This window comes from Solanum dulcamara, chromosome 2 (genome assembly GCF_947179165.1).
Source record: "Solanum dulcamara chromosome 2, daSolDulc1.2, whole genome shotgun sequence".
Lineage (NCBI taxonomy): Eukaryota > Viridiplantae > Streptophyta > Magnoliopsida > Solanales > Solanaceae > Solanum > Solanum dulcamara.
Window position 1 is genome coordinate 68,110,650 of NC_077238.1, and position 25,684 is coordinate 68,136,333.

General features: G+C 34.7%; 1 protein-coding gene across 1 annotated transcript; it reads right to left on the reverse strand.

The window, feature by feature from the left end:
* Nucleotides 1-2,206: 2,206 nt before the first annotated feature.
* On the reverse strand, nt 2,207-5,746 carry LOC129876504 (ribonuclease 3-like protein 3). Its single transcript, XM_055951960.1, has 3 exons — nt 5,200-5,746; nt 3,108-3,254; nt 2,207-2,565 (listed from the first exon to the last, which is right to left on the reverse strand). Exons 1-3 carry the CDS (start codon nt 5,638-5,640, stop codon nt 2,266-2,268), a joined length of 888 nt encoding a protein of 295 aa, XP_055807935.1. The 5' UTR covers nt 5,641-5,746; the 3' UTR covers nt 2,207-2,265.
* Between the last annotated feature and the right edge of the window lie 19,938 nt (nt 5,747-25,684).

The following is a 25,684-nucleotide window of genomic DNA, read 5'->3' on the forward strand; positions in this document are numbered from 1 at the left end:
CAAAATCTAGGTGGTTAATTTTTGGGCTACCTCTGGGCATCCCAAACATTTTAAAATCTTTCTTTTTCATCATTGCATTCAAAGCTCTTGACATAACTTTCACTGCTATTATGAACAGAATAGGTGATAATGGATCTCCTTACTTAATTTTCCTGGAAGATTGAAAAAAATTCCTTGGTTTCCCATTCAATAATATTGAGTACCAATTGTTACTCATCAATCTATGCACCATGTCAATAAGTCTTTCTTCAAACACACTCTTCCTTAGCCATTCCAACTTATCATAAGATTTAATCATATATAATTTAATGACTTTATTAGGTTTGACTTCTCTCTTCCTAATTTCAGACACTACCTCCTGGACCATCAAAATATTCTCTGAAATACTTGATCTCTTTTGTACAAAATCTGCCTGTTCATTGAAAATAATACTTGAAAGTAAACCTTTCATTCTTTCATGGATGATCCTGAAAAACTTTTATTGAAAAAATTGCTCAGATAAATTGATCTAAAATCAGAAAATGTATTGATCATCAACTTATTTTTGAAAGTAATACTAGATTTGTATGAGTAATGAATCTAGGTAAGTCCCCTCCACCAAAGAATGCCCTCACTATCCGATAGATATCCTCCCCTATTATATCCCATGCCTCTTGGTAAAATGCATCTATCATCCCATCGGGACCATCATCACTATGTCTACTTAGCCCCATTACAATCAAATGGGCTTCCTTCATGCTTGATTCTCTAATTAATTCATCATTTTTCTCTTTACTGATCAGCTAAGAAATTTCTTTCAGTATCTCAAAGTTTGTGTTTTCTTCTGTCATGAGAATTATTTTTTGAAAAATTCCATAGCAGCCTTTGCAATTTCCTCTTGTCCATCTAATCATTCACCTTCCTCATTCTGAACTTTATGAATTCTTAGTTAATTTATCCTTCCTTTCACAATCGTATAAAAAAAACTTGATATTTCTTTCTCCATCCTTGAACTATTCATACCCTACTTTTTGTTGCCAAAATTCTCCCTCCCTTTGTAGCTGCTTATAAGCGGTTGCTTAAGCCTTATTGAGCTTGCTTCTGTTATTTCTAGTAGGTGTCACTTACATTTGAATTTCCAATACCTTGATGATTTCCCCCAATGTAGCAATCTCTTTAAATATGTCACCAAATGTCTCCCTACTCCATTTTTCCAACAACTTTTTCACCCTTTTAAATTTATAATAGAATACATGAAAGGGATTTCCTTCATAGTCTGCTTTCTAGTTTTGTTGAACCACTTCTTTAAAAGATTTTTCTTTTAGCCAAAAGTTCAAGAACCTGAAGAATATCACAATTCAGTATTTTCGTTACTGAATTTGATTAGCATAGGGGTATGGTAAGACCCACTCCCTACCAAATGCTCCACCTGCACAGATTGAGATATTCCTTGCATATTATCCTTACATAGAATCTTATCCAATCTTTTGAATAACATTTCTCATCTGTTCCACCATTCCACCAAGTAAATCTATTTCCCAAAAATTCCTAATCTTTCCGGTTGCAAACATTGATGCAATTCCTGAAGTCTTCCATCTCTGCTATAGTAACAGAATTTCCTCCCATGTTTTCCTCTTCATTCGTGATTACATTAAAATTTCCTCCTACTAGCCATGGGAATTGCATATATTTAGCCATATTACCTAATGAATCCCATAGATGCAATCTCTCCCATTCCCGAGCCCTGATTAGTCAACTTCAGATGATTTACTGATCTTCATTCCCAATAATTTCAAACTCCACATTATCACCCATGGGTGCCCATACTTTCCCATTCACATTTGCCACTACATGTTTCATACCCAATTTTCTTCTATATTCTTCTAGCTATTCCACATCTTGAAAAGGCTTCATTAATCCCACAAAACAAAAATTATGTCTCCTTTGTAGGGTAATTAATCCGGTGAAGGCTTTCTGAGTGTTCGCCGATCTTATATTCCACATAAGAGCATTCATTGAAGTTTGGCAGCTCTAGTAACTATACTCCTTGTCAATCTCGCATTTGCTCATAATAAAACATAATTTTGCTATTATGGTAAATTCGAGCTAACAACTTATAAAAATTTAAGGACCCCTACATTATAATTCAAACACAACTTTTTGAATATATGGTCCAAAATTCGATAATTATTACAATGTTTGTGCAAGGCGCACATATAAGGACTAGTAAATAAGTAAGAATTATGGATACACAAAGATAGATACAAAGTATCAAAACTATAATAATTAGTTTTGAGTTTCATTACAAGTACCATTATCACAAGTAGTTTCCACATTTAAGTTTTTGACAATTTCACAATATGCATTATGTGCAGCCCTATTTAGGGCAATCAATTTCTTGCCACTAAATTTTCCCTTGCCAGCAAATTTTCCAGCAACAAAAATTTCAATTTCTCCTGTTCTTTCCCATGTATCAATAAGTTTAACACTCCATCGATTTCTTTGGCAAGCCTCATAGAATTTTGTTACTGGATGAGTCTCTAGATTTTCTAGAGTGACCATAGGTTGCAACAAACCTTCTACCACCTGTCCAAAGTATTATAACTTGTTGATATAAGTTTCTTCTATATATACACACATAAGCATATTTAAAATATAAAGTTAATAGGTGATATTGTAGTTACAATATTCACTAGTTCCTCTATTTTAATTTATGTGAAAGAGTTTGAAGTACGCGGGATAAAAGACATAATTTTGAGTATGAAGTTAGGTATAGATTCTTCAAAAAAAAATTATTAAATAAAACTTGTATATTTTAAAATCAGACGAAAAGTACTATAAGTCAACACAATGAATGATTCATAATATTTTTAAAAATGTTTGAAAATATTGTTTTAAAGAAAAGACTACTCCCTCCATTTCAAAATACTTATCACAATTTTTTATTTGAGAGTTCAATAACATAAACTTTGACCTACATTTTAAAATGTATTTGTTCATCATATACGTGTGAGTGTGCGCGTGCAAGTACTATGTTCATAATACTACACCCCCCCCCCCCAAGCTATACAACTAATAGACAAAATAAATGTAAAAAAATAAATAAAAGCGAAGCAATTATAAATTACCTGCCAAGTTGTATCCATAGAGAAATTGCAGTCAATATAAATGGCACCAATAAGGGATTCAACTACATCAGCTAGCACCTTTGGAGGATCAATAAGCCCTGATGAATGCAATGGGTACTCAAGTGTTGCATCTTTGAATTCTTCTACCTGAGGAAGCACAAGAATTAAACTCGTAATCAAACCCATACTCTATCAATTATTAGTGGCTAAGAGCCCCGTTATGTCCAGATCATGTCACATTACAAAGCATTGTTTCAATTGGGTTATTTAGGAATGCACCCTAAATTGGGTGGTGAACTCCATCCAAAGAGATGTAGGAATTCGAATAAGAGCATTCAAAATTTTAAAAAATTCTTATGTTCAGGAAATTATAAACTTATAGATATGCAAGAAAATTAATTATTTTTATTTATATATATAATTTTCGAACGCAGATGACATAATTGAACTCCTTGCTTCTCTCTTTCTCCGCCCGAAATGTACAATTCACATTTACTTCAAAAATATAGTTAGCTGGCAACAGTACACATGACACTACTTTACGCCGACTGACTTTAAAATGTAAATGGTGAATTAATTCAACATATTATTAATGTTTAGGAAAATATGAAGTGGCAGGTTTTTATATGAGGGGGGTGTTTGGTACGAATGATTTTCGTTTTCTTTAAAATGTTTTCTTGAAAAATAAGTAAGTTTCTTACTTATTTTTTAGTATTTGATAAGTAAGTAAAAAAATATTATTCCAAGAGTGTTTACTAAAAAAATACTATGCAGGCGAAATGAGATTGGGAGTGAGGATTCGGGGGGAGGGGGGGCGGGGAACGGTCAATGGCGGGGATTGGGTGGATGGGATCAGGAGACAATAAACTTGGAATATCATTTATGTAAATTTTTTTCCTACGTCGATTAGGAAAGTCAATTTCATCATTTTTACGACATTTATTTTTATAAAAAAAATATAATTTTGATCAATAAAATATAAAAAATTGAAAAATATTTTCTCGCAAATATTTTCCTCCATACCACCCTTAGAATGTTTGGTAAAATTCATAGTAGCTTTTAAACTAAGTGTTCTTTAAGTCAAAAACAATACATTGGAAGTTGCTCGACTTATTAAATTCAACTAGTTCAAACAGGATGTGCTGAATGAGAGGGGAGAATGTGTATTTTGTGATATTAATTTAATGAGTAGTAGTGGGGATGAGTGAAGCTAGGTAGGGCCGAGGGTTCATCTGAATTTCTTTCGACAGTGGATGATGATATCATTTATAATTGTATTATAAGGGCATACTACAATTGACAGAAATTTATTATATTATGCTTCTCACAAGTCACGACAATTTTAAAGTCATCTGAAAATATTTTCACTTTAGCCGTTCAAGTTTTTCATTAAAGTATAAACTCACCTGACACCAATTATTAGTTAAAATATGGGGAAGTTTTTCCCCTCGCATCAACGTGGTAATTTTTTTTGTAGAGATATTTCCTTCCCAAATTGGCATATCTACAAATGGAATTAGGGCCTAATATTTCTCGCTTCAAGACTTTTCAAGAGAAGCAAAGAGACTATCTCATTTTGACAATGACATTTACCTACTTTTAGAAGAATATATGACAAGTCTGATTTCTTTGTTTTGGTTTGGATAATTGCTAATCCTCTAACCTAAGATCGTTTTATCAATCTTCTTTCGTACATTAAAGACTTGGTCCGTCGTCTCCTTTAGTTTCTGTAAGCTTCTTGCTTATGTGTATATGTGGTAGGGATCAAGTCAATTCCCTCCCCCTCCAACATTTTGATATATATATATAAATCTAAATTTGTCTTGACAAAATAAAAAAATCATAATTAGGCGTATTTTAGTCAAAATTTCTTTCAATTTTAGGATAAGTGAATTCCTTAATTTATATACCAAAACTTAAAACATCAATTATTTCTTGATCTAACTGTTAATTCAGCCATAGAATATTGTAAGTGTTTTGAATTTTTTTAACATATTTAAAACTTACATTAAAAATTATATAAATCACAATATTAACAATTTAAAATGGCATAAAAAAATTAACAAATGCAGCAAGATTTTTTTTCACTTACTTGACCCTTAAGTAGAGGTTTGTTGTGCCGTAAATACTTGTGCAAGTCGTATTTGACGGCTACCCTAGCAAGTTTTTCTGTATCCACATTGGCAGCCCGCAGCCGAGTCAATTGCCCCGGCGGCAAATCAGGATGTAAAAAATAATGTGATTTTGCTATCAGCAGATTTAGCACTGAGTCACCCACGTATTCAAGCCTTTCATATGATTCAAACTTGTGTTCTCGATGGATAGAAGAATGAGTAAAAGTTTGATACAACAAATTAACGTTGTAGAATTTGTATCCTACCGCCTCTTGTACTTCTTCCACAAACTTCTTCCATTCAAGAGTTTCCTTGTTGTCTCCGCTCGATAGATATTGATTTTCGCATTGATCAAATGTAGAGAGTGGTTGTATTTCCATCGAACCAAAGAGACAATCCAAATTATAATTCGTCTCCATTATTTAATTGAGCACGCTGTAATCTAACAATCGCGTTATGGCTCTTTTTCTTCTTCTATGGCTTTGTCACATGTATCAGGAGGAGGAAGGTTTCAATAGAGGTATTTATAGGTAATAATAATGACATAAAAGTTGGCAAAGGTTGATATAGATATTAACTATTGACCAGAACAAGGAAGAAATTTTATTTTTTAAAAAAGGAAAAATAATGATGGCGTGTAGAATGACACTTTGGGTTTTCTATTTTAGGAAAAAAAATATGATTTCAACTATGAAACATATTTAAAGACATTTTATAATGCTATGATCTTCTTATTTATTACTTATTTCTTTATTAACATATACTAACCGCTGCTTAGTTTGTAACGACGCTCTATGATGCATAAATATTTACCTATAAGGACTGGGTTTGGTAGGAGGAATATGAGATAATTAATTTTGGGATTAATTTTAGAATAAGTTTATTTCATATTTGACTGGAATAAGATTAGGAAAGTTTTTAAGAAATACAATTATTTAACTTACATTGCAAAAATATAACTCAAAACTTACACTTAGGGGTGACAAGATTAAACCAACCAGCCCAACCCTTTAAGTTTGAGCGGATTATTGACCCACCCATTTATTAAGTTAATCCATTTCAATCCATCAAAAATTAGATTGATATATAACACAAATTGAATCAAGATAAATCTTGTCAAATTATTTTTAAAATCTTTTTTCTTAATTTGATATGTTATATATATATCCATAATAAAGAAGAAAATAATTTTCATAGGTACTAAAATATTGTAAAAGAACAAATAAAAAGAAGTAAAACTTGGTAAAAAAATTGGTATGGGTTGGGCCGTAATCTGTTCTATAACCCATTACATGACCCATTTTTACCCAACCCATTTTTGACAAACAAATTTGGGTTGGGTTGGGCCTTGACTTGTTTGTTGTTTTGACCCATTATGATCCGCCCAAATTTGACCAAATCTGCCCAAACACAATTCAGTATAATACATTATACATCCGGTATATAACATTCTACAAATTTTTCATATGTTACTTTTTACAAAAATGTATTAAAAACTTGATATACAATATTATACACCCAATATATAATATTATACAAAATTTATAAAAGATATTTATATAATCATATAATATACAATATTATACATTATTATGCAAAAAATGGACTTCGTCTTCTTCTTTGAAACACCTTAAAAATTACGTCAAATCACCCAAAATTTTATATTTAGGCTCCTCAATACATAACCAATCTTTTACAATAATACCCACTCGAAATGAAGCTTATTTGCGAAAATTAAATTTTTAAATTTTAAATCTTCAAGCTTCAAATTAAACAATGGTTGCCTATGGCTTCAACCAAATATCAGTAGTACTTCATCGTAACTCCAATAACAGTGATAAAGCAATGACTTAATATGTAAATTTCAACAAAAGCAAGGGCCATTACCAATCGCTCAGTTTTATATACATATGAGACAAACAATTTATTTCACTCCGATTAAGCAAAGTAAACAAATCAGCCAATCATCGCATTACTACCGCCAACAACTCCGCTATCACTAAATTTTTGTAGAAATAAAATCACATATGAGAATTATAATGATGGACAAAGAATGAAATGTGCTAGGAGAAATAGAATGTGTGTTTTGGGTGTGTAGGAAGACAGAGGAAAGGGATAGAATGAAATGTGCTAGGAGAAGTAGAATGTGTGTTTTGGGTGTGTAGGAAGACAGAGGAAAGGAATAAATCGATTCTCTTTCATGACTCTGTTTCTCATTTTTTTTCCATCACTAGCTAGAAATAGACTACAACATTCCCTGAAACAAGCCGTAGAGAGGTATTCAACAAGCGCCACTCAATTGTGCTAACTAAGCCCTCCATAGAAGTTCAAGAAAGTAAAGCTACATACTATTGGAAAGAGATGGGCTTTGTTCTTTCTATTTCATGCGGGCTATTTACTTCGGATTGCAACTTTGCTTGCTTACTTTCACGTTTCCTTTAGTGAGCTACTTAAGGTTTAAGGTAAGGGATACTCCTAGCATAGATTATGATTCTAACCTGTCTTTTCTGGTAGATACATACGCTTAATTAGTTACCTGAAATTAAGAGGTATCTTGAATAAGTTGACAGTGCCCGATTGTCAGCTTTTCTTTCATTCACTAGTTGAATACTTCCTCCTATTAGATAGAAGCTTTTCAAAGAGTGCTTCGCTTCCAGCTCTTCTTGTTCGATTCTGCTTCTCGTCCTTATAAATATCATCTCTTACCACTCTTGTGGATCAATCGATCAACTATAGGAAACTAGCCAATTGTTGTTAACTGGTATTGGTACAACCACAAATCTCTTGTTTTCTTTGGATATAGCTGACCTTTCTTAAATAGGAGTTCCTGCTTCTAACTAGCTCAATCAATTTTAAAAATTAAGCTCCCTCCTCAACTTTAAAAATAATCATTCTTCTCTCTTTATCTTATGCAAAGATTGGTTTATCCTCGCAACTTTTAATCCTCCATCTCTGTGTCCACTTATTCAACTCTATCAAATTATATATATATTTTAAATTTTTTTTCATTACAAATGCTATTTTAAATGTCTATTCTACTATTATATTATCAACCTTTATCTTCTTTTTTTTACTTCTTTAAAATCATTGTATTTTTATTTTTAATCTATATAACAAAATTCCTACAACAAAATATTAATTTTGTCAAAAAAATGTCATTCTATAATGAAACAAATGAATGTATAAAAAAAGTAATTTTATTAATTTTAATAAAGTATATAATGTGATAATTAACCTTATAAACATACTTTGATGCAAGTAACACAAAATAATTAATAAAAATAAAGAGATATTTCATAACAATTTCATAAAGGATTATCTATTTATATTGTAAATAAATTTTAAATTATAATTTATAAAATATTTCATTAATGACAATCAAAGTTCGTTTATCTACAGAGATAATAAGAGGTGGACATAATACATAAACGTGTATATATATATATATATATATATATATATATATATATATATATATGAGATTTCATTTTATAGCTCATTACAAATGTTATTTTAATTATATATTATAAATAAATAAAGATTTAATAGCTATAATTTTAATAAATTTCAAATTCTTAAATATTAGATTTAATAGCTAATTTAGTGTTCGTGAATTGCATATTATGTAAACTTGAAAGATATAAATTGCAAATTTATTAAAATAACGGACGAGATAAATTTCGAAAATTGAATTCAAAGTCATTGTTGATTGCAAACACATTAATGAATAAAGCAAAGGAGAAAAAAAAGACTGATAATTTATAATTCTGAGCACGAGGATATAATACAACCTAATAAACATACTTAGGTCATGAATGTATTTTTTACTTCTAACAATATCATAAAGGATCTCAATAGTTGGCAATACAATGTCGAGTATTAAATAAAAAATGTATTTGAGCAATTAGATACCAAAAAGTAAAAAATGTAGTCTATTTTGTGCCAAACATTAGTCCACGTAGTATTGTCATCACAAAATTACTAATAAAATTTGTTTAGGCCATTAGATGCCAAAATATAAAATGTGGGATTTTTTATGCCAAGTTTCAGGCCACTTATGATGGAAAAATTTCTAACTTTTTCGAATGTGATTTTGTTTTGCTTTCTATTTTTTGTGATGCATTTTATTTACTATATATTTTCATGATACTATATATTTTAAAATTTTTTAATTATTAATTTTTTTTAAAATGTAAGTCTATCATTAAGTTTTATTTATATAATGAATTAAAAAAATTCTAATAAAATAGAAAATTATTTTTATTTCTTAATCTTTTTGGAATCGAAGTAGGATAAGCATTCTAATTAAAAAAATCTTCATTAGGAAAAGAATGTGTTTAAAAAGAAAAAGAATGATATATTTATTTGAAAAATGGATATTTTTGATCCATTAAGTAACAATAGTGACACTTTTGACCTATTAAGTAATTATAGGGACATTATCGAATCAAATTATTGACGACAAAGACATTTTTAGACCGATCTATTAAATGAGAGCATTTTTATTCAATTTCACATAGTTTACGAGGATGTTGACCCTTTTCTCAAATTAAAATGTTCATTTTTTATCTCCAATTTTAGGCGATGTTATGATGACAAAATTCCTAATTTTTCTAATGTAATTTTGTTTTGCTCTCTATTTTTTGTGATGTATCTTGTTTAAAATATATTTTCACGGTACTATATATTTTAAAACTTCTTTATTATTAATTCTCCAAAAATATTATCATATATTTTAGGACTTCTTAATTTTTGAAATATATTTTTTTTCTTACCATATATTTTAGAAATTCTTTATTTTAAGTATTATAAAAATAATTAAATAATAATTTGAAAAAAATAGTAAATGATAATTTTATTTATTATAAAGTTTTTTAATAAAAAATAAATAGTTCAATCAACATTTCTAACGATCTTTATGCTTTTAAAAATAATATAAAGGATTATTGTTTTCTCTTTCACATAAACCCTTGTCACCTTCGTCCCCCATCCCAATATCCCAATAGCCACTACTACTGCCGCAAGTGCTTCGACACCGATTATCATTGTTATATTGAAAATTATCGTAGCTTCTCTTCCATAGATTTTTCTTTTGTAGTTGTCCTTCCTATCTCACTCCCTAATGTTATCCGTTGATTTTTTCTTCACCATAGTTTAATTCCTCAAAAGTTCTACCCCCATGGCTTACACAACTTCTTATCTACATGTAGCTTGTAAATATATTTAAGGGTGACAAAATCAAATCCAACCAGCTCAAATTTAAACGGGTTATTGGCTCGTCCATTTAATAGCTCAACTCATTAAATATTATTTTGATATGTAACCCAAATTAACTCGAAAAAAATCTTCTTTTTTTTTTTAATTTAATGTGTTGTAAAACTATTGTCAACGCCCATGTAGCCAAACACTATAGTAACTTTGTCCCAAATAAGGTGGCTTTGTGACCAAGTAACTTAATGCCCAAGTAAAGTAGCTTTGGTGGACAACTTTGTAGCCAAGTAAACTTTGTGGCCAAGTTTTGTAGCCTATAAATATATCCCCTCTTATAATATAAAATAATATGAAGAAAAACATTCAATAATAGAGAAAAGCTACTACTACCTCCGTCCCATATTAGATGGGCATCTTACTAAAAATGTTCATCATATATTACTTGATCACTTACTAAATCAAGCTGAAATTAATTTTTTTTTTTTATTTTACCCCTACAATTAATATAACATTTTAAATGTAAACAATTCTCAATACTAGCTATTTTAATACTCTATGTATATTGAATGAATATAAACAAAGGGAAAAATGGTAAAATTTTCCAATGTATTAATAATTTCTTAATTATCATGTAAGGTTGAAAATATATACCCATTTAATATGGGACGAAGGTAATACTATTTTGTGTCTCTCTCTTTCTTTACTCTTCTTAATTTCAGTATACTTTCTTTATTTCATAACACCTTTAAAATTAATTTTCTATTTCAGAATTTGAGAATATCACCGTCTGATTGGAAATTAATAAGAACTTCTTTTTGTTGTTTTCTTTCTACTGTGAGGATATAAATAAAATTGATGCTAGATTTCATTAAATATTACTCCAGATGTATTAGGTTTGTTAGTTCCAACTCTGAACTCCATCAGGAGTAAAATCGTCGTTCCAAGGCATCAACTTTCAAGTTTTCTGGCAGCAACTATATGCAAATATTCTTGTTAAGCAAAGTGGAAGGGGCTTTGCACAGTATGGAAATCTTTCTACTACTTAAGTTGTCCAGGTAAGAAGTTCGGATAATTATCTCTTTGATCATTTTTCGAAAGTTCGGAAGACTAGAAATGGTTATATTAGACCATCGGAAGTAGTGATGTCTCCGAAGGCTCTAAATAAATGCACCATGCTTTGAATTTAGTTTCTTTATGGAACAATAAGGTTCGTAATGTATTTAACCAGAAAATAGATTATGCTCCTGCGGAAGTATCTACTCGTTACGGAATCTCAGGTGTCAAAGTGTGGATTTCTCCGATAATAGGACTTGAAGGCTTTAGCTATGCGAGCCGGCCACTACGCTCCTTTGTTACAGAATTAATGGTCAGAAACTTGCCTTACTTAATCTCTTTCGAGATAAAGGTTCTTACAGGTATGGTACGATATTGAAAAGTTTGGTTCGATAATTTTGATTTACGGTTTTTAAAAATATCATACTATTACCATATCAATTTGGTATGGTTCGGTATTTTAAAGTTTTATTTTGATATTTTATTGTATGGTAAATCGATTACCATAATTTGGTCAACTTTAAGTTTTCAACTTACATATATATAAACAATTATAATTTTGGATTTTTCAAGAAACTTTTTAATTATATCATACTAATACCTTATACATGTAAAAAATATACAAAATAAAGTACAAACAATTCTCTTTGTTAAATAATCACCCCAAAAGAATATTTATATAAAGATAGAATAATCAAAATTTCAACATCTAAATAATTAGTTACTATTTTATATATTTTCTAGTATTATATAGTTACATATATCTAAATTTTATGTAACTATATACTTTGGTATGGTATTCGATATTTCGGTATTTCTTTTATAAATACCAAATACCATACCGAATACCAAACTCGTTTAAAATGCATACCAAATACCATACGAAATATTATAAAACCCAAATCACGATGTTAAAAATTTCGATTCGATATGATATTTGATATCTAATACCATGTCCACTCTTACGGAACAAAATATGTTTATCATTATGTGTAGAATTTGAGTGCTACCTTAAATTAAATAACTCGTAATACTTTGGGCAGATTACGTATGCACAAATTTCACTGTGTTTGTTTATAAATTTCTTAGTAAAATTTGTTTGACACAAGTCCTCATAATTTTTAACTTATGTATCTAGTTTACAAATGAATCTTGTTGTATATGGCTAAGAAATATTTTTAGAATAAACTGTCTTGAGGATAAACTTTGTATTTATATGATTGTTTATGTTACCGAGTTTATAATTCACAAAAGTGAAATTTAGCTGACAAATGTTTTATCATTTCCCTTGCAACAAAATGATTCTGTTAGCTAATAAAGCGATGAAGCAATGTAAATTGAGTTTCTCTCATGTGTGTGCTGTTGATATTCCTGTTTGGTAGTGTCATGAATTTAGTTTTGGTGATTAAAGTATTAGTAAGGATAACTCTAATTATCAAGTGAATTTTTGATAAATTAACTTTGTTAAAGAAAAAAATTTAGTTGGGAGTGCGCTTTGTCTAGCTAAATATTTTTAGTTAATATTGTGTGGATTTATATGGTTCATGTTTTAAGTTATTTGTTTACTCTGATTAATTATTCGCTTTTCGAAAGATGCATATCTATTTTATTAAATTTGTATGTGTCTATGACCATCAATGTTATAATATTTTCAAGGCTCGATTGAAGATGAGTTATATCGTATTTTGGCCTATTATGCCATTAGTTGATGCTAAAACGATGAATTCAAATCGCATCGCACCAAGAGGATAAAACATTGAATTGGAGTCTTAATTTACTATTATGATGTTGGGTTGTAGCCCTACCAAAGCCTAACACTCCTTTATATGAATACGACATTGGGTTAAAGTTCCAACGCAATATATTAATGATATAATGATGACTGGGCAAATTGATATGCTCTTGATAAAAATTGTGAAGTCTGTCCCAATGAATATGCTCCATTCTTTGAAGAGAATGTAATAGTAATAAATTAAAAGTATGAAAGATGACAAGATAGTTTTGTGGTTGAACATATAAATATGGGGGTGAAGGAACAAAATAATAATAGTCATCGTTGTGATAGTTATAAAAGAAAGAACACTATGAGTTATCAAAATGATCCTTCAAAGAGTGAAGATAATTTTTCACCAAATGATATGAAAGGTCATTAGACACATGGTTGCTGTGTGACTTAATAATTTGATAAGTTTATAAATCCTCCATCAAAATAAAGGAATATAAAGTGATGGTGCACTTAACCTTTCAAAAGTGATGTTGAGGTATGTCATATAAATATGCTAAATTAATTTCAAAGCATGACAATGAACTTCTAGTGAAAAGTTATGAAGCATATAGATTTGAATATAGTCAATTCCTTAAAGAGAATGTGACTTGTAATAAATATCATGAATGTTCGACCATTCTTGAAAGGGAATATGTCAAGAGATGATAATTTTTTTTTTTTTTGAAAAAGGACATGCTAATGTATGATTGGATAAATGTCAAACTCACCTCTACGAAAAGTTTGAGAGAAATAAAGAAATTTTATTTTGATTTAAATGGTCATTGGTCAAGTACCTTTAGTACATCACAAATATTGTGATATATTTTATTATGAACTATCAAAAGGGCAAAAAGAAAGAAATAATTTTTGCCTATTAGATTATAGCCATGATCAAACATGAAAATTATTGGTTGCACAAAATTGTCATTAATTATGTACCTATGTACGTCAGAAATATTTTTTCAGGTATTATATATATATAAAAAGAAGATATTAATGGAAAAAATATAAATCAATAAGTAAGTTTTGCATGTAATGATTTTGACCATGAGAATGTTATGAAATATGTGGTAGTATTAAAAGTTAATTGTGAGCTTCGATGAGCTAATGTGCTACTAACCAAATAAATAAAATTGCTCATGATATTGAAATTGTAGCAAGTCTGGAAAGAAAATTTTTAAGTTTCAAAGAAATAGTCAAGGAGAAAATAACATTTAATTATATTGAGACTATAAACTATGAAAACATTTAACATATTCATATTACTACAATCTAAGTGGATTATAAATATTTATGTAAAAGATTATCCAATTTTTCATGTTATTCGCGGTGCACAAATATGGGCATGATGATGGAATCACATGCAAAAATAAACTTGAAGTTTACTGAAATACGTATCAGTTGGCTTGACCGGTTAACCATTCCAGTTCAAATATAATGCGAAAATAATTGAGAATTCATGTGGTTATTATATTGAAGAAATAATAAATTATTCAAGAATTCTCTTGTATTGTTTGTTCTCATGATAAAATTATTATACCAGCTAAGGTTAAGAATGTATTTCCTGAATTTTTGAAATGTATAGAAAGGTGAATATGAGCCAGTTCACCCGCCATGTGGACCGTTTACTATTATATGATTTTAATAGATGTATCTATGTTATGGTCACATGTGCTTTATTATCAACTTGCAAGTTAATTTTTGCAAAAGTTGTTTGCTCAAATTACTAAGCACAGTTGATGATGCTGGTTTATATCCAAATGGGTTTAAGCATATATTATATGCCTCCAATTATAGCTAATCCATTGATTATGAGAACAAAACTCCCAAAAATATTTTGGTATGAGATATGTTATTTAAAATGTAACAACACTTGTACGTATCAAGCCAACAAGGTTCCCCTATCATAATTGGTTCAGGGTCAGGAACCAAATAATTCTAATCTAGAAATTTAAATATGCGATATACAATTCAATTGCTCCATCACTACGGAATGTACAAAGATGAGTTCCCAAATAAAGTGGAGTGAATGCTAAATTTTTTAACATTAGGAGAAGAGATGATTAGTAATTGAAAATAAGTGCTATATAATGAATTATCATTGGTATTATCCTCATTCAAAAGATAATATATATAAGTCAATTGTTAGACGTATTTGCTGACCCTATGTTATAATCCACTTATAAATGCTCTAATGAAAGGTCCTTGAAGGATATAACTTATGGCATGCCTGAAGCGTGATAGATTAATCAATTTGAAAGATAAAATAATTTCTTGAAGAAGAAGATGAGAAAATGATAATGATGGTCATAATAATGAGGCAGGTTCTTTAAAAAGAGCATCATGACATAACACTCCGTAAAACCTTGGCAAAGGTTCAGGTACCTGTCACGATCCAACCCATCGGGCTGTGCGGACACCTACTCCAACACCTAAATAGGAGAACCCTTACAAAATAACATGCAAAAGTTTAAAAATTACCAAATGTCAATCTAAAGAGTCAGGAATACATCATAATTGAATTTTTAAAAACTCTAAGATTTATTACTAGAAACATACCAACACCCCAAGGATACTAGTCTAAATAAGTACAAGAACTTCTAAAGATACAAAGTATTAATAAAGTAATGACACAACTACCACCATAAGGAAGGAAGAGTAGAAGTTGTTGGAGAATCATCTTCGTCTTCACCTAAGAATCATCACTGACAACCCTGCAACTAGTCTATGCCAAGTAGCATAACAAGAGTAGTATCAGTACAAATAATACGTACTGGTAGGCATCATCGGTCAACCCAATACCCACCGCATAATATAAAGAAATCAATGAAGAAAAAATGCTCTTTAGAAAATACACTGCGAAACCTTTAAGCATAACTCTTACCATTTTCGATAACCTCATTAAATTTATTCAAGCCTAACTCTCATCCCTTTTAGTTGGTCCGTATCCAACTCTAATACAAATCAAGACTTATCCCTTCTATCACATAGAGGAGTTTTAAAACTATGAGCCACTACTAACTCTGTCTAACAAGTCTACTACCTTTAGCTTTCACACCAACACCTAGCCCTAGAATAATTAACATCTCACTTGGAAGAGGTAAATATTTAAGGGATCTAAGCTGTTCTCTAGTTCGTACTTGCCCGCTATAGCGGGACCTAACCCGCTGTGGTGAGGCTTCCGCCAGACTGGACTAGCTGGAGATAGTAACTATGACTTCTCCCCCAATCCCCCCTTTTCAAATATATCAATAGGACACCATCAATATCTGACTTTAAGTCTCTAATATCACGGACTTAGACTTCAAACTAAGACCTCCGTGCGGCACTTGAAAACTTACTCACGAATATTTCACGGTCTTGTAAGTTCAAGCAAGCCTTTAAGACTAGATCGTTAAGGGAACGTTAGATTGTAAGAATACAAGAGAACTTTTATGAAGAAGACTTTGTATTGCTTTGGAAGAATGCTTGATTACTTTATGGTTTGCTACAAATGAATGCCCCCTCTATTTATACTACTCCTAAGGGGCCTACATGTAAATAAAATTTACTATACAAGTCCCTCCATATTTACAAAGAAGTCCCTACTCTAGAACTCTCTACACATTCTAGAGAATTCCAAGTCTTTGAAGACTTCTCTACAAGCTTCTACAAGAATCTAGAGTCTTCCACTAACCTCTACAAGACTCTAGGTTCTTCCACCTTTTTCAAAATCAAGTGGCGGGTCATAACATTCTCCCCACCTGATGTGGCGATGACTGCGGTGCACTGCTGCTGTAAGAACTCCCGGATTTTGTCTTTAAACTGCCACAGGTCTTCATATCTCTCCCAAGTGGCCTCCTCTAGAGATTTTCCCTTCCAATGGACTAAGAACATCAGTTCCCTATTGTCCCTATTTCCGTTTGGCCTGGTAGTCCATAATGGCCTCGATGTCTCGATCATGGAAGGCAGTAATTGTGAGAGGCGCCCGACTTGATTATCCTAGGCTGGGATCATCTGTGTCTTCATGGTATGGCTCGAGGACACTAGAATGGAAGTCTGGATGGACCTTAAGATGCAGTGGTAGTTCCAACCTGTAGGAGATCTTGCCAACCTTGGCAATGATCCTGATCGGCCCCTTGTACTTTCACACCAAGTTTTGATGCATGCCTCGTAATGCCTTAAATTGCCTTGGGTTGAACTTGACCAAGACCATGTCTCCAGCTTTGTAATCCGTGGGACGATGCTTGCGGTCGGCAAACTTCTTCATCTTCTTTGCTGCCTTGTCCAAATAAGACTTGGCAGTGTCGAGCTGCTCCTCAAAGCCATTGGCCATGTGATAGGCCCCCAAACTCTTACCCTTGAATGCGGCCGGTAGTGAATGTAGAGTTTGTGGCTGTTGGCCTGTGGCTAGCTTGAATGGTGTCCGCCCTGTGGCCTCGCTCCGTTGTAGGTAGTATGAGAATTGGGCTACGTCCAACAGCCTCGCCCAATCCTTCTGATGTGAGCTCACAAAGTGCCTCAAGTAGCACTCCAGTAGGGCATTGACTCTCTCTGTCTGTCCGTTGGTCTGCGGGTGGAAACTAGTGGAGAAGTGCAATTTCGTGCCAAGAATCTTGAATAATTTTCTCCAAAAGTTTTCGGTGAAGTGTGGATCTCTGTCACTAATTATGTGCCTTGTCAATCCCTAATACTTCACCACGTTCTTGAAAAATAGTCTGGCGGCCTGATTAGCAGTGCAACCTGCCGTGGCGGGCATGAAGCTGGCATACTTGGAGAACCTGTCCACCAAGACCATAATTGTCCCATACCCATCGGACTTCGGCAAGCATGTGATGAATTCCATGGTCACGCTCTCCCATGGACGCTCCACTACGGGCAAGGGCTCCAAGAGTCTTCTTGGTTGATGCTACTCTACTTTGTCTTGCTGGCACACAAGACAAGTTTGTACATAGCATTCAATATCATCCCGCATGTGTGGCCAGTAGTAAATTGCCTCAATCAATGCCCTTGTGCGACGCTACCCTGGATGTCCGGCCCATAATGTGTCGTGACTTTCCTTCATAATTCATCGCCTGATAGTTACAAATTTTGGCACATAGATCCTTCGCCCGGTGGTAAGTAAGAGTCTATATTCTACCCAAAAATGTCTTGTCTTTCCCTAAACGCTAACTCCATAAGCCTCTTTGCCTCTGGATCATGCTGCAGACCATCCTTGATTATATCCTGGATGTCACAATGTGTTGTGGTGATGGCAGCCAGCTCAAACTTCCTGCTAAGGGCATCGGCCACAACATTGTCTTTGCTCGGCTTGTACTCCAGCTCGTAGTAAAACTCGGCCAAGAAGTCTTTCCACCTAGCTTGCTTCGGGGTGAGTTTCTTTTGTGACTGGAAGTAGCTAGTGGCCACATTGTCGGTCTTGACTAACAACTTGGAGCCAAGTAATTAGTGTCTCCACGTGCATAGGCAATGGACGATGGTTGTCATCTCCTTCTTCTGCACGGTGTACCGCCGTTCTATCTCATTCAGTTTGCAGCTCTCGAAGGCGATAGGGTGCCTCTCTTTCATCAATACACCCCCAATGGCATAGTCGGAGGCATCCATATGCACTTTGAATATCTTGGAGAAGTCAGGCAATGCTAGGACCGGTTCCTCTGTTACAACAGCCTTGAGGTCTTCAAAGGCCTCCTTGCACTCCTCGATCCAAACCCATGACTTATTCTTCTTCAATAGCTCAGTGAGTGGAGAGGCTTTGGTGGAGTAAGCACTTATGAACCTGCGGTAATAGTTAGCAAGTCCAAGAAAAGATCTAAGTTTGGTTACCTTTGTGGGCGCCTCCCACTCTTTAATGGCTTAAACTTTTGCCTTGTCCATTCGTAACTCTCCCTGGCTGATAACATGTCCCAAGAAGTGCATTTCAGGTTGGGAAAACTCGCACTTCTCCCTCTTGATGAAGAGCTCATTCTCGCGCAAGACCTGGAACACTTTCTTTAGATGCTCCACGTGCTCATCCAAGGTGTTTCTATAGATGACTATGTCATCCAAGTAGACTACCATGAACTAATCTAAGTAGGGGTGGAAGATCTTGTTCATTAGTGTGCAAAAGGTGGTGGGTGCATTGGTTAAGACGAAGGGCATCACCAGTCACTCATAAGCTCCATATCTCATCACACATGTTGTCTTCAGTTCATCTCCCTCTGCTATGGGTACTTGGTAGTAGCCCTTCCTTAGGTCCACCTTGGTGAAGTACTTGGCTTATCCAAGTCTATCAAACAAGTCAGCAATGAGCGGGACAAGGTACTTGTTCTTCACAGTCACTTTATTGAGCGCTCGGTAGTCTATGCATATGCGCAATGATCCATCCTTCTTCTTTTGAAATAACACCAGCGCGCTATAGGGTGCCTTGGATGGACAGATATGACCGACCTTGAGGAGCTCCTTTAACTACTTCTTCATCTCCTCTAACTCGAGTGGAGCCATGCGATATTATGGTTATGTGGGCGGCCTCTCTCCTGGCTCTAGCTCGATCCTGTGGTCTACCTCGCACCTCGGAGGTAGGTGTCTTGGAAACTCTTCGGGCATCACGTCCTTGTTTTCTTCAAACACCTTCTGTATGCAAGGTGGCAATGTCTCCTTAGCGTCATTGTCTTGATCCAAGCTTGCAATGGTGGCTACGAACGTTGGCTCCCCTTTCTTTAGCCCCTTCACAAACTGCATGGCTGACAGGTGGGCTTGTCCTTCATTCTTCAGCATCTTGACTAGAGGTACCATGCAGGGTTCCTCTCGCTCCATCACCAAGAGTTGTTGGAGGTAGGGATCGATCATCGCGTGGTACCGTTGGAAGAATTCTTGCCCAAGTATGATATCAAAGATATCTAAGGGGGAGACAGTGAAGCTTGTCTTACCTTGCCACTTGACCAACGTGATTTCTACTCTATGAGTGACTCCGCACACGGGAGTCAATGGGACATTGACCGTCTACAGGCGGGTGTTGCTTGGCCCATAACTTATCCCCAACCTTGCTGCCACCGTCTTGGTCATAATATTAGCTTCTGCTCTAGAATCCACCGTAGCACGAGCTGGTCTTCCATTGATGGATATGTCAACATACTAGGCAGAGTAATCCCCTACCTTCTCAGTTTGCTTTGTGATGGCTCTACATAGACCGATTATGCCTAGCTGAGTCATGTCCGAGCCTTGCCCTTGGTCCACTTTCTTGTCCTTTCACTCCCACAGTATGGCACCAAGGTTCTTCATCTTCGAACACCTATCATAGCCGTGAGGACCTCCACATATGTAGCAGCCGCTTCCCTTCATGGTCTGCTCCTCAATCTTGGCCTCCCAGTCCGTACTGGACGTCGTGCATCTCCCAGTATTTATGTCTCCTTTCAGTGCTTCTATCTCGTCCTTCATGGTCTCTATCGTTCTTAGCGCATCTATGAGCCGACACTCCAAAGAAGAAATCACCTCATTCATCGCATACTCGGTAGCCTTGTGCACCTCCAACTCTTTTCGGATGTTGTCGTTCTCCTCAAGGGTGAACTCCTCTAGAGACTTGAACTTGCCGTCGAACTTGTTCAAGCGCTTGCTCAATATCTCTACGGCCTATCAGGCAGCATCCACCTTTGCGATCCAGTCCATGCCGAGCGTGACGTCCACAGGTTCCTCGCCTCGCTCGTTGTCACTCACCTAAGTAGCCGAGGGTGAGAAGGATGTTAGGTCCTCGCTTGGTGTAGGCTCAAGTGGTACCTCCTCATTTCTCTTAGAGTTCTTTTTTCCCTTGCGGGTCTTCCTTCCAACATCTTGCTTGACGTTGGTGGCGTTGATGTCTCCCTCACTTGCCATATCTCTTAGTAGAACCTCGCTCTGATACCATGTTGTCACAGACTTAGACTTCAAACTAAGACCTCTGTGCGGCACTTGACAACTTACTCAGGAATATTTCACGGTCTTGAAAGTTCAAGTAAGCCTTTAAGACTAGATCGCCAAGGGAATGTTAGATTGTAAAAAGACAAGAGAACTTTTATGAAGAAGGCTTTATATTGCTTTGGAAGAATGCTTGATTGATTTATGGTTTACTACAAATAAACGCCCCCTCTATTTATACTACTCCTAAGGGGCCTACGTGTAAATAAAATTTACTATACAAGTCCCTCCATATTTACAAAGAAGTCCCTACTCTAGAACTCTCTACACATTCTAGAAAATTTCAAGTCTTTCAAGACTTCTCTACAAGCTTCTACAAGAATCTAGAGTCTTCCACTAACCTCTACAAGACTCTAGGTTCTTCCACCTTCTTTAAGATCAAGTGGCGGGTGTCACGACCCAACCCCGTAGGCTGCAACTGGGGTCCAACCTGGGCCCCCATATATGTAACTGTCAAATATAGCCAAATTGAACTATACATAATGTGATACTACACCCAAAAACCCCAATGGGTCAAAACCTTTTCTTATACCTGTAGCCTCTTTCACTTGTATTATAACATGAAAAGGAACGCAAGCCGACAAGGCTGCCATAACATAAAAACATTTGCAATGTGTTGTATAAGTACAATTGGAACAAACTTACAAATAACCTACATACATATGTCTACAGATCTCTAAGAATTGTAACAGTAACATATGGTGGGACAGGCCCCCAGTCATACCCCTGATCAAACAATTAGATACATACAAGGACCAGTACCCAAAAGCTAGGCTCTGGAACAGTGGAGCACTTCCAATATAGATGGGCGAAAATCCTAAGCTAGCGGATCTCCGAAATGAACATCTGTACCTGCGGGCATGAAATGCAGGCCCTCCAAAAAGAAGGGGTCAGTACGATACATGTACTGAGTATATAAAGCATAAAACATCATAACTGAGATAACAACTGAAATAGGGATGCAGGGGGCAAGTATAACCCATCTGCCGTACCCACATCTTATAAAATAAAGTCATACATACTATCATCACATATTGTAACCAGCCCGTTCGGGGACTCGGTGTAACAACTACATCATTCTATCATCATAGGAATATATGTACCATTAGCTCTATTGAACGTATAGCCTGATCCATGTATATAGCAAGTACATGCCGAGGAACAATGGCTCAATCTACATATTATATAATAATGTTGAGGAACAATGGCCTGATCCGTATCTTATATAATAATGCTGAGGAACAACGGCCCGATCCGTATCTCATATAATAATGTCTAGGAATGACGACCCAATCCGTATCTCATATAATAATGCCAAGGAATGATAGCCTGATCCATATCTCATATAATAATGCCAAGGAACAACGGGCCGATCTATATCTCATATAATAATGCCGAGGAACGATGGCCCGATCTGTATCTCATATAATAATACCGAGGTACAACAGTCTGATCCGTATATCATATAATCATATATATATATATATATATATATATATATATATATATATATATATATTATAGCCAGCCCGGGACTCGGTGAAAGATGTATTATAATATGCGTGAGCAAAGTAGCGCGTAACTATATGCAACCAAATTATCGTCCGAGGCTCAACAGAGTAGTCAAACGGACTATCACTTGAAGATCAAGGTAGTAATCATCTTAAGTACCCTCTAACGGTCAGTAGGAATCATATCAAGTGAAGTCTCAGGCATCAAAGGCATGTATCAAGGTGATGCCATATAGGTTATGCAATCAGGGACTTTTACCCTTGTAGAGCCTTTAGGAAGAGGAGGTAGTATCTCCACTTACTATTCACTATATAGAAGGCTCAAGAATAGTAGTTTAACTACTTTCAAACCTTTAATATTCACAGGTGACTACAAGTCACGAGTTATACCCAAAATTTATAAATGGAGTCACCTCCAAATCCATGTCCTATATTACCTATAGTCCAGTCTTTCTAGAAGTAGGAAAGGACAAGCTTTATATGTACTATTTTTTATCACATGGAAGACTTGAAAGGTAATGACTCAACTTATTACAGGAGTTCTAATGAGTAGGAAGTGAACAAGAGTCTTAACTCATACTCAAAGCTTTAAGAATGGAATAACTCCCAATTTCACATACGTAATACTTACATCTAAGACATGCCAAAAGAAAAGAAAGGGTAGCTTCACATACTCATCACTTCCTAACATACGGAAGGTTTGAGAAGCCCTAGTTCAATTACTATAAGAATGCTTTCATCAAGAAGTAAATAAGGACCGTAAATTACGCTTGGCATTTATGAGTAGATTTACCCTCAATCTCATATCATTCCTTACTTAAGTTGAAGACATGCCAAAAGAAAAGAGAGATAGGCTTTACATATCTGTTATGGATTACTCGCATCCAAGCTCGCTTCGTTATTCCTTTAACCTATTTAGCATGAAAGTAATACTAAGTTTAGTGACCTTCGACTTTCCAGTTTGTAATTCTACCACCAATTACCCATGGGAACTAATCCCTTATCCATTTCCTTCGACTAGTTCATTACTAGTTCCGAAATTAGCGGAAATTGGGCAACACTTCTCCTATAACTTGCCCTATCCGAAATTCCAATTACAACTTCAATTACTACAGCCAACTAACAACAACCATCATCAGCTTATATACATGTAAACCATTTCAACATTACATAACACAAACTCCAAACAACTCGCTTAAAACTACGATACCAAAATAGGGTTTTTAATCTCTATTTCGTAAAACCTTTAACCACACGAAATAAGATATCATGTGGATGAAACAAGAAGAATATACAGTAATTTTTAGTCATGTTCCATCCCTGCAATACTACAAAACAACGTTTAACACAACACCACAATAACAATGACTCTAGCCAAACTTTAACCCATTAAAAATCGCGTCAAATCAACCTCTACATGACATGCAATGTTCTTTAGTCGTAACATGTATATTTCCATATTTACAATCTATATTTATACCTTCATAACATGTCCAAACCCTTATCAAAATGTGGGAGAAAAGAATCAAGCCATACCTTGCTAAAAATTAACTTCGGAAGCTCCTTAACATGCTGAAAGTTGTGGGATGTTCGTGTCCCTTCTTCGCTGCCCCAAATAGTAATTTTATGCTATTAAACACCATCACATAGCCGTGGAATACCTTAAATAATTAATTCACGGAACAAAATCGGGGAACTCACCTTGGAAGAGCTTGGCCATAGCTCCCCTTTCCTTCTCTTTAGGTTTTCTCCATTTTTTCCTAAGTGTTAAGGGCTGAAAATGGAAGCTTAGTCATAAGACTAAGTATATATATCCTTTTTTGGATGTGACATGTGGCATCCCCATAGGGGTGACACATAAAAGCCCCCTAGGGTGCCACCTCAAGCCATGCAGCCACCCATATGCTGCCATATGGCAGGTGAGGTCCACCCCAAGCAGGTGAGTCACCTACTTAGCCTAAGTAGGTGCGTCGCCTACTTGTCACCTGCTTGCTTCATTTTTGTGGGTTCATAATCTCATCTTACTTTAAAAGCCTGTGTATTGCTTTCTACTTAAGCTCGGCGTGTACTCAAGTAGCTTAATTATGTAAGATATCCAAGTTGGTAGCTTACACAAGTAGATCGAGTCCTACGACCCATTACTTAGCCTCCAACTCCTTTTAGATTCTTATAGCCCTATTTCCAATCTTCCTTATTATGGGGTATCTCATTCTCTTTTCCTTAGAGTTATTTGATAGCGTGGTAGACAGTCTAGGTCACGTGGCAACTTTTAAGAAGCTTAAGAAAGTGTTCCAAAGTACAAAAGTATGGGGCATAACATCCTTCCCCCCTTTAGAACATTCTTCCTCGAATGTTAACTAAGCTCATTAGGTCGCACGAGGACCTTAGGAATTCTCCATAATGGTTTTTATCCATAGACATTTTATTCATCGATTCAACTAACCCAGGAGTTTAGACTTTCTGTAGATGTAGGGGACACGTACGGATATCTCTTCTATAACTACCTTTTGGCTTCCCAAGTTATCTCTCTTCCATTCTTATTTTGCTATAACACTTTGAAGGAAGTCACGCCCTTAGTTCACAACCTTTTATTCTGCCGATCTAAGATAGCGATAGATTGCTCCTCATAGGATAAATCCTTGTTACGTGGATATTCTCCACAGAAAAGATTCTAGAAGGGTCGCCTACACATTTGCGAACCCTCGACATATGAGAGACTGGCCGTACTGCTCCCAAATCTGATGGTAGGTCCAACTCATAGGCAACTCTGCCTATCCTATGAATGATTTGATAAGGTCCAATGTACCTCGGCCCAAGTTTCTCTTTTTTGTCGAGTCTCATTACATCTTTTACTATGACGCTTGCAAGAATACCCAATCCTCAACTTAGAACCTTAAATGTCGATGTCGATTATCTGCGTATGACTTCTGTCGACTCCAAAGTCTGCTGAGGCATGTCTAGGCCTGTCAATCATGTTTAACTAAGCAATTTCACTAAGTGGCAAATAGTAATCCCAAC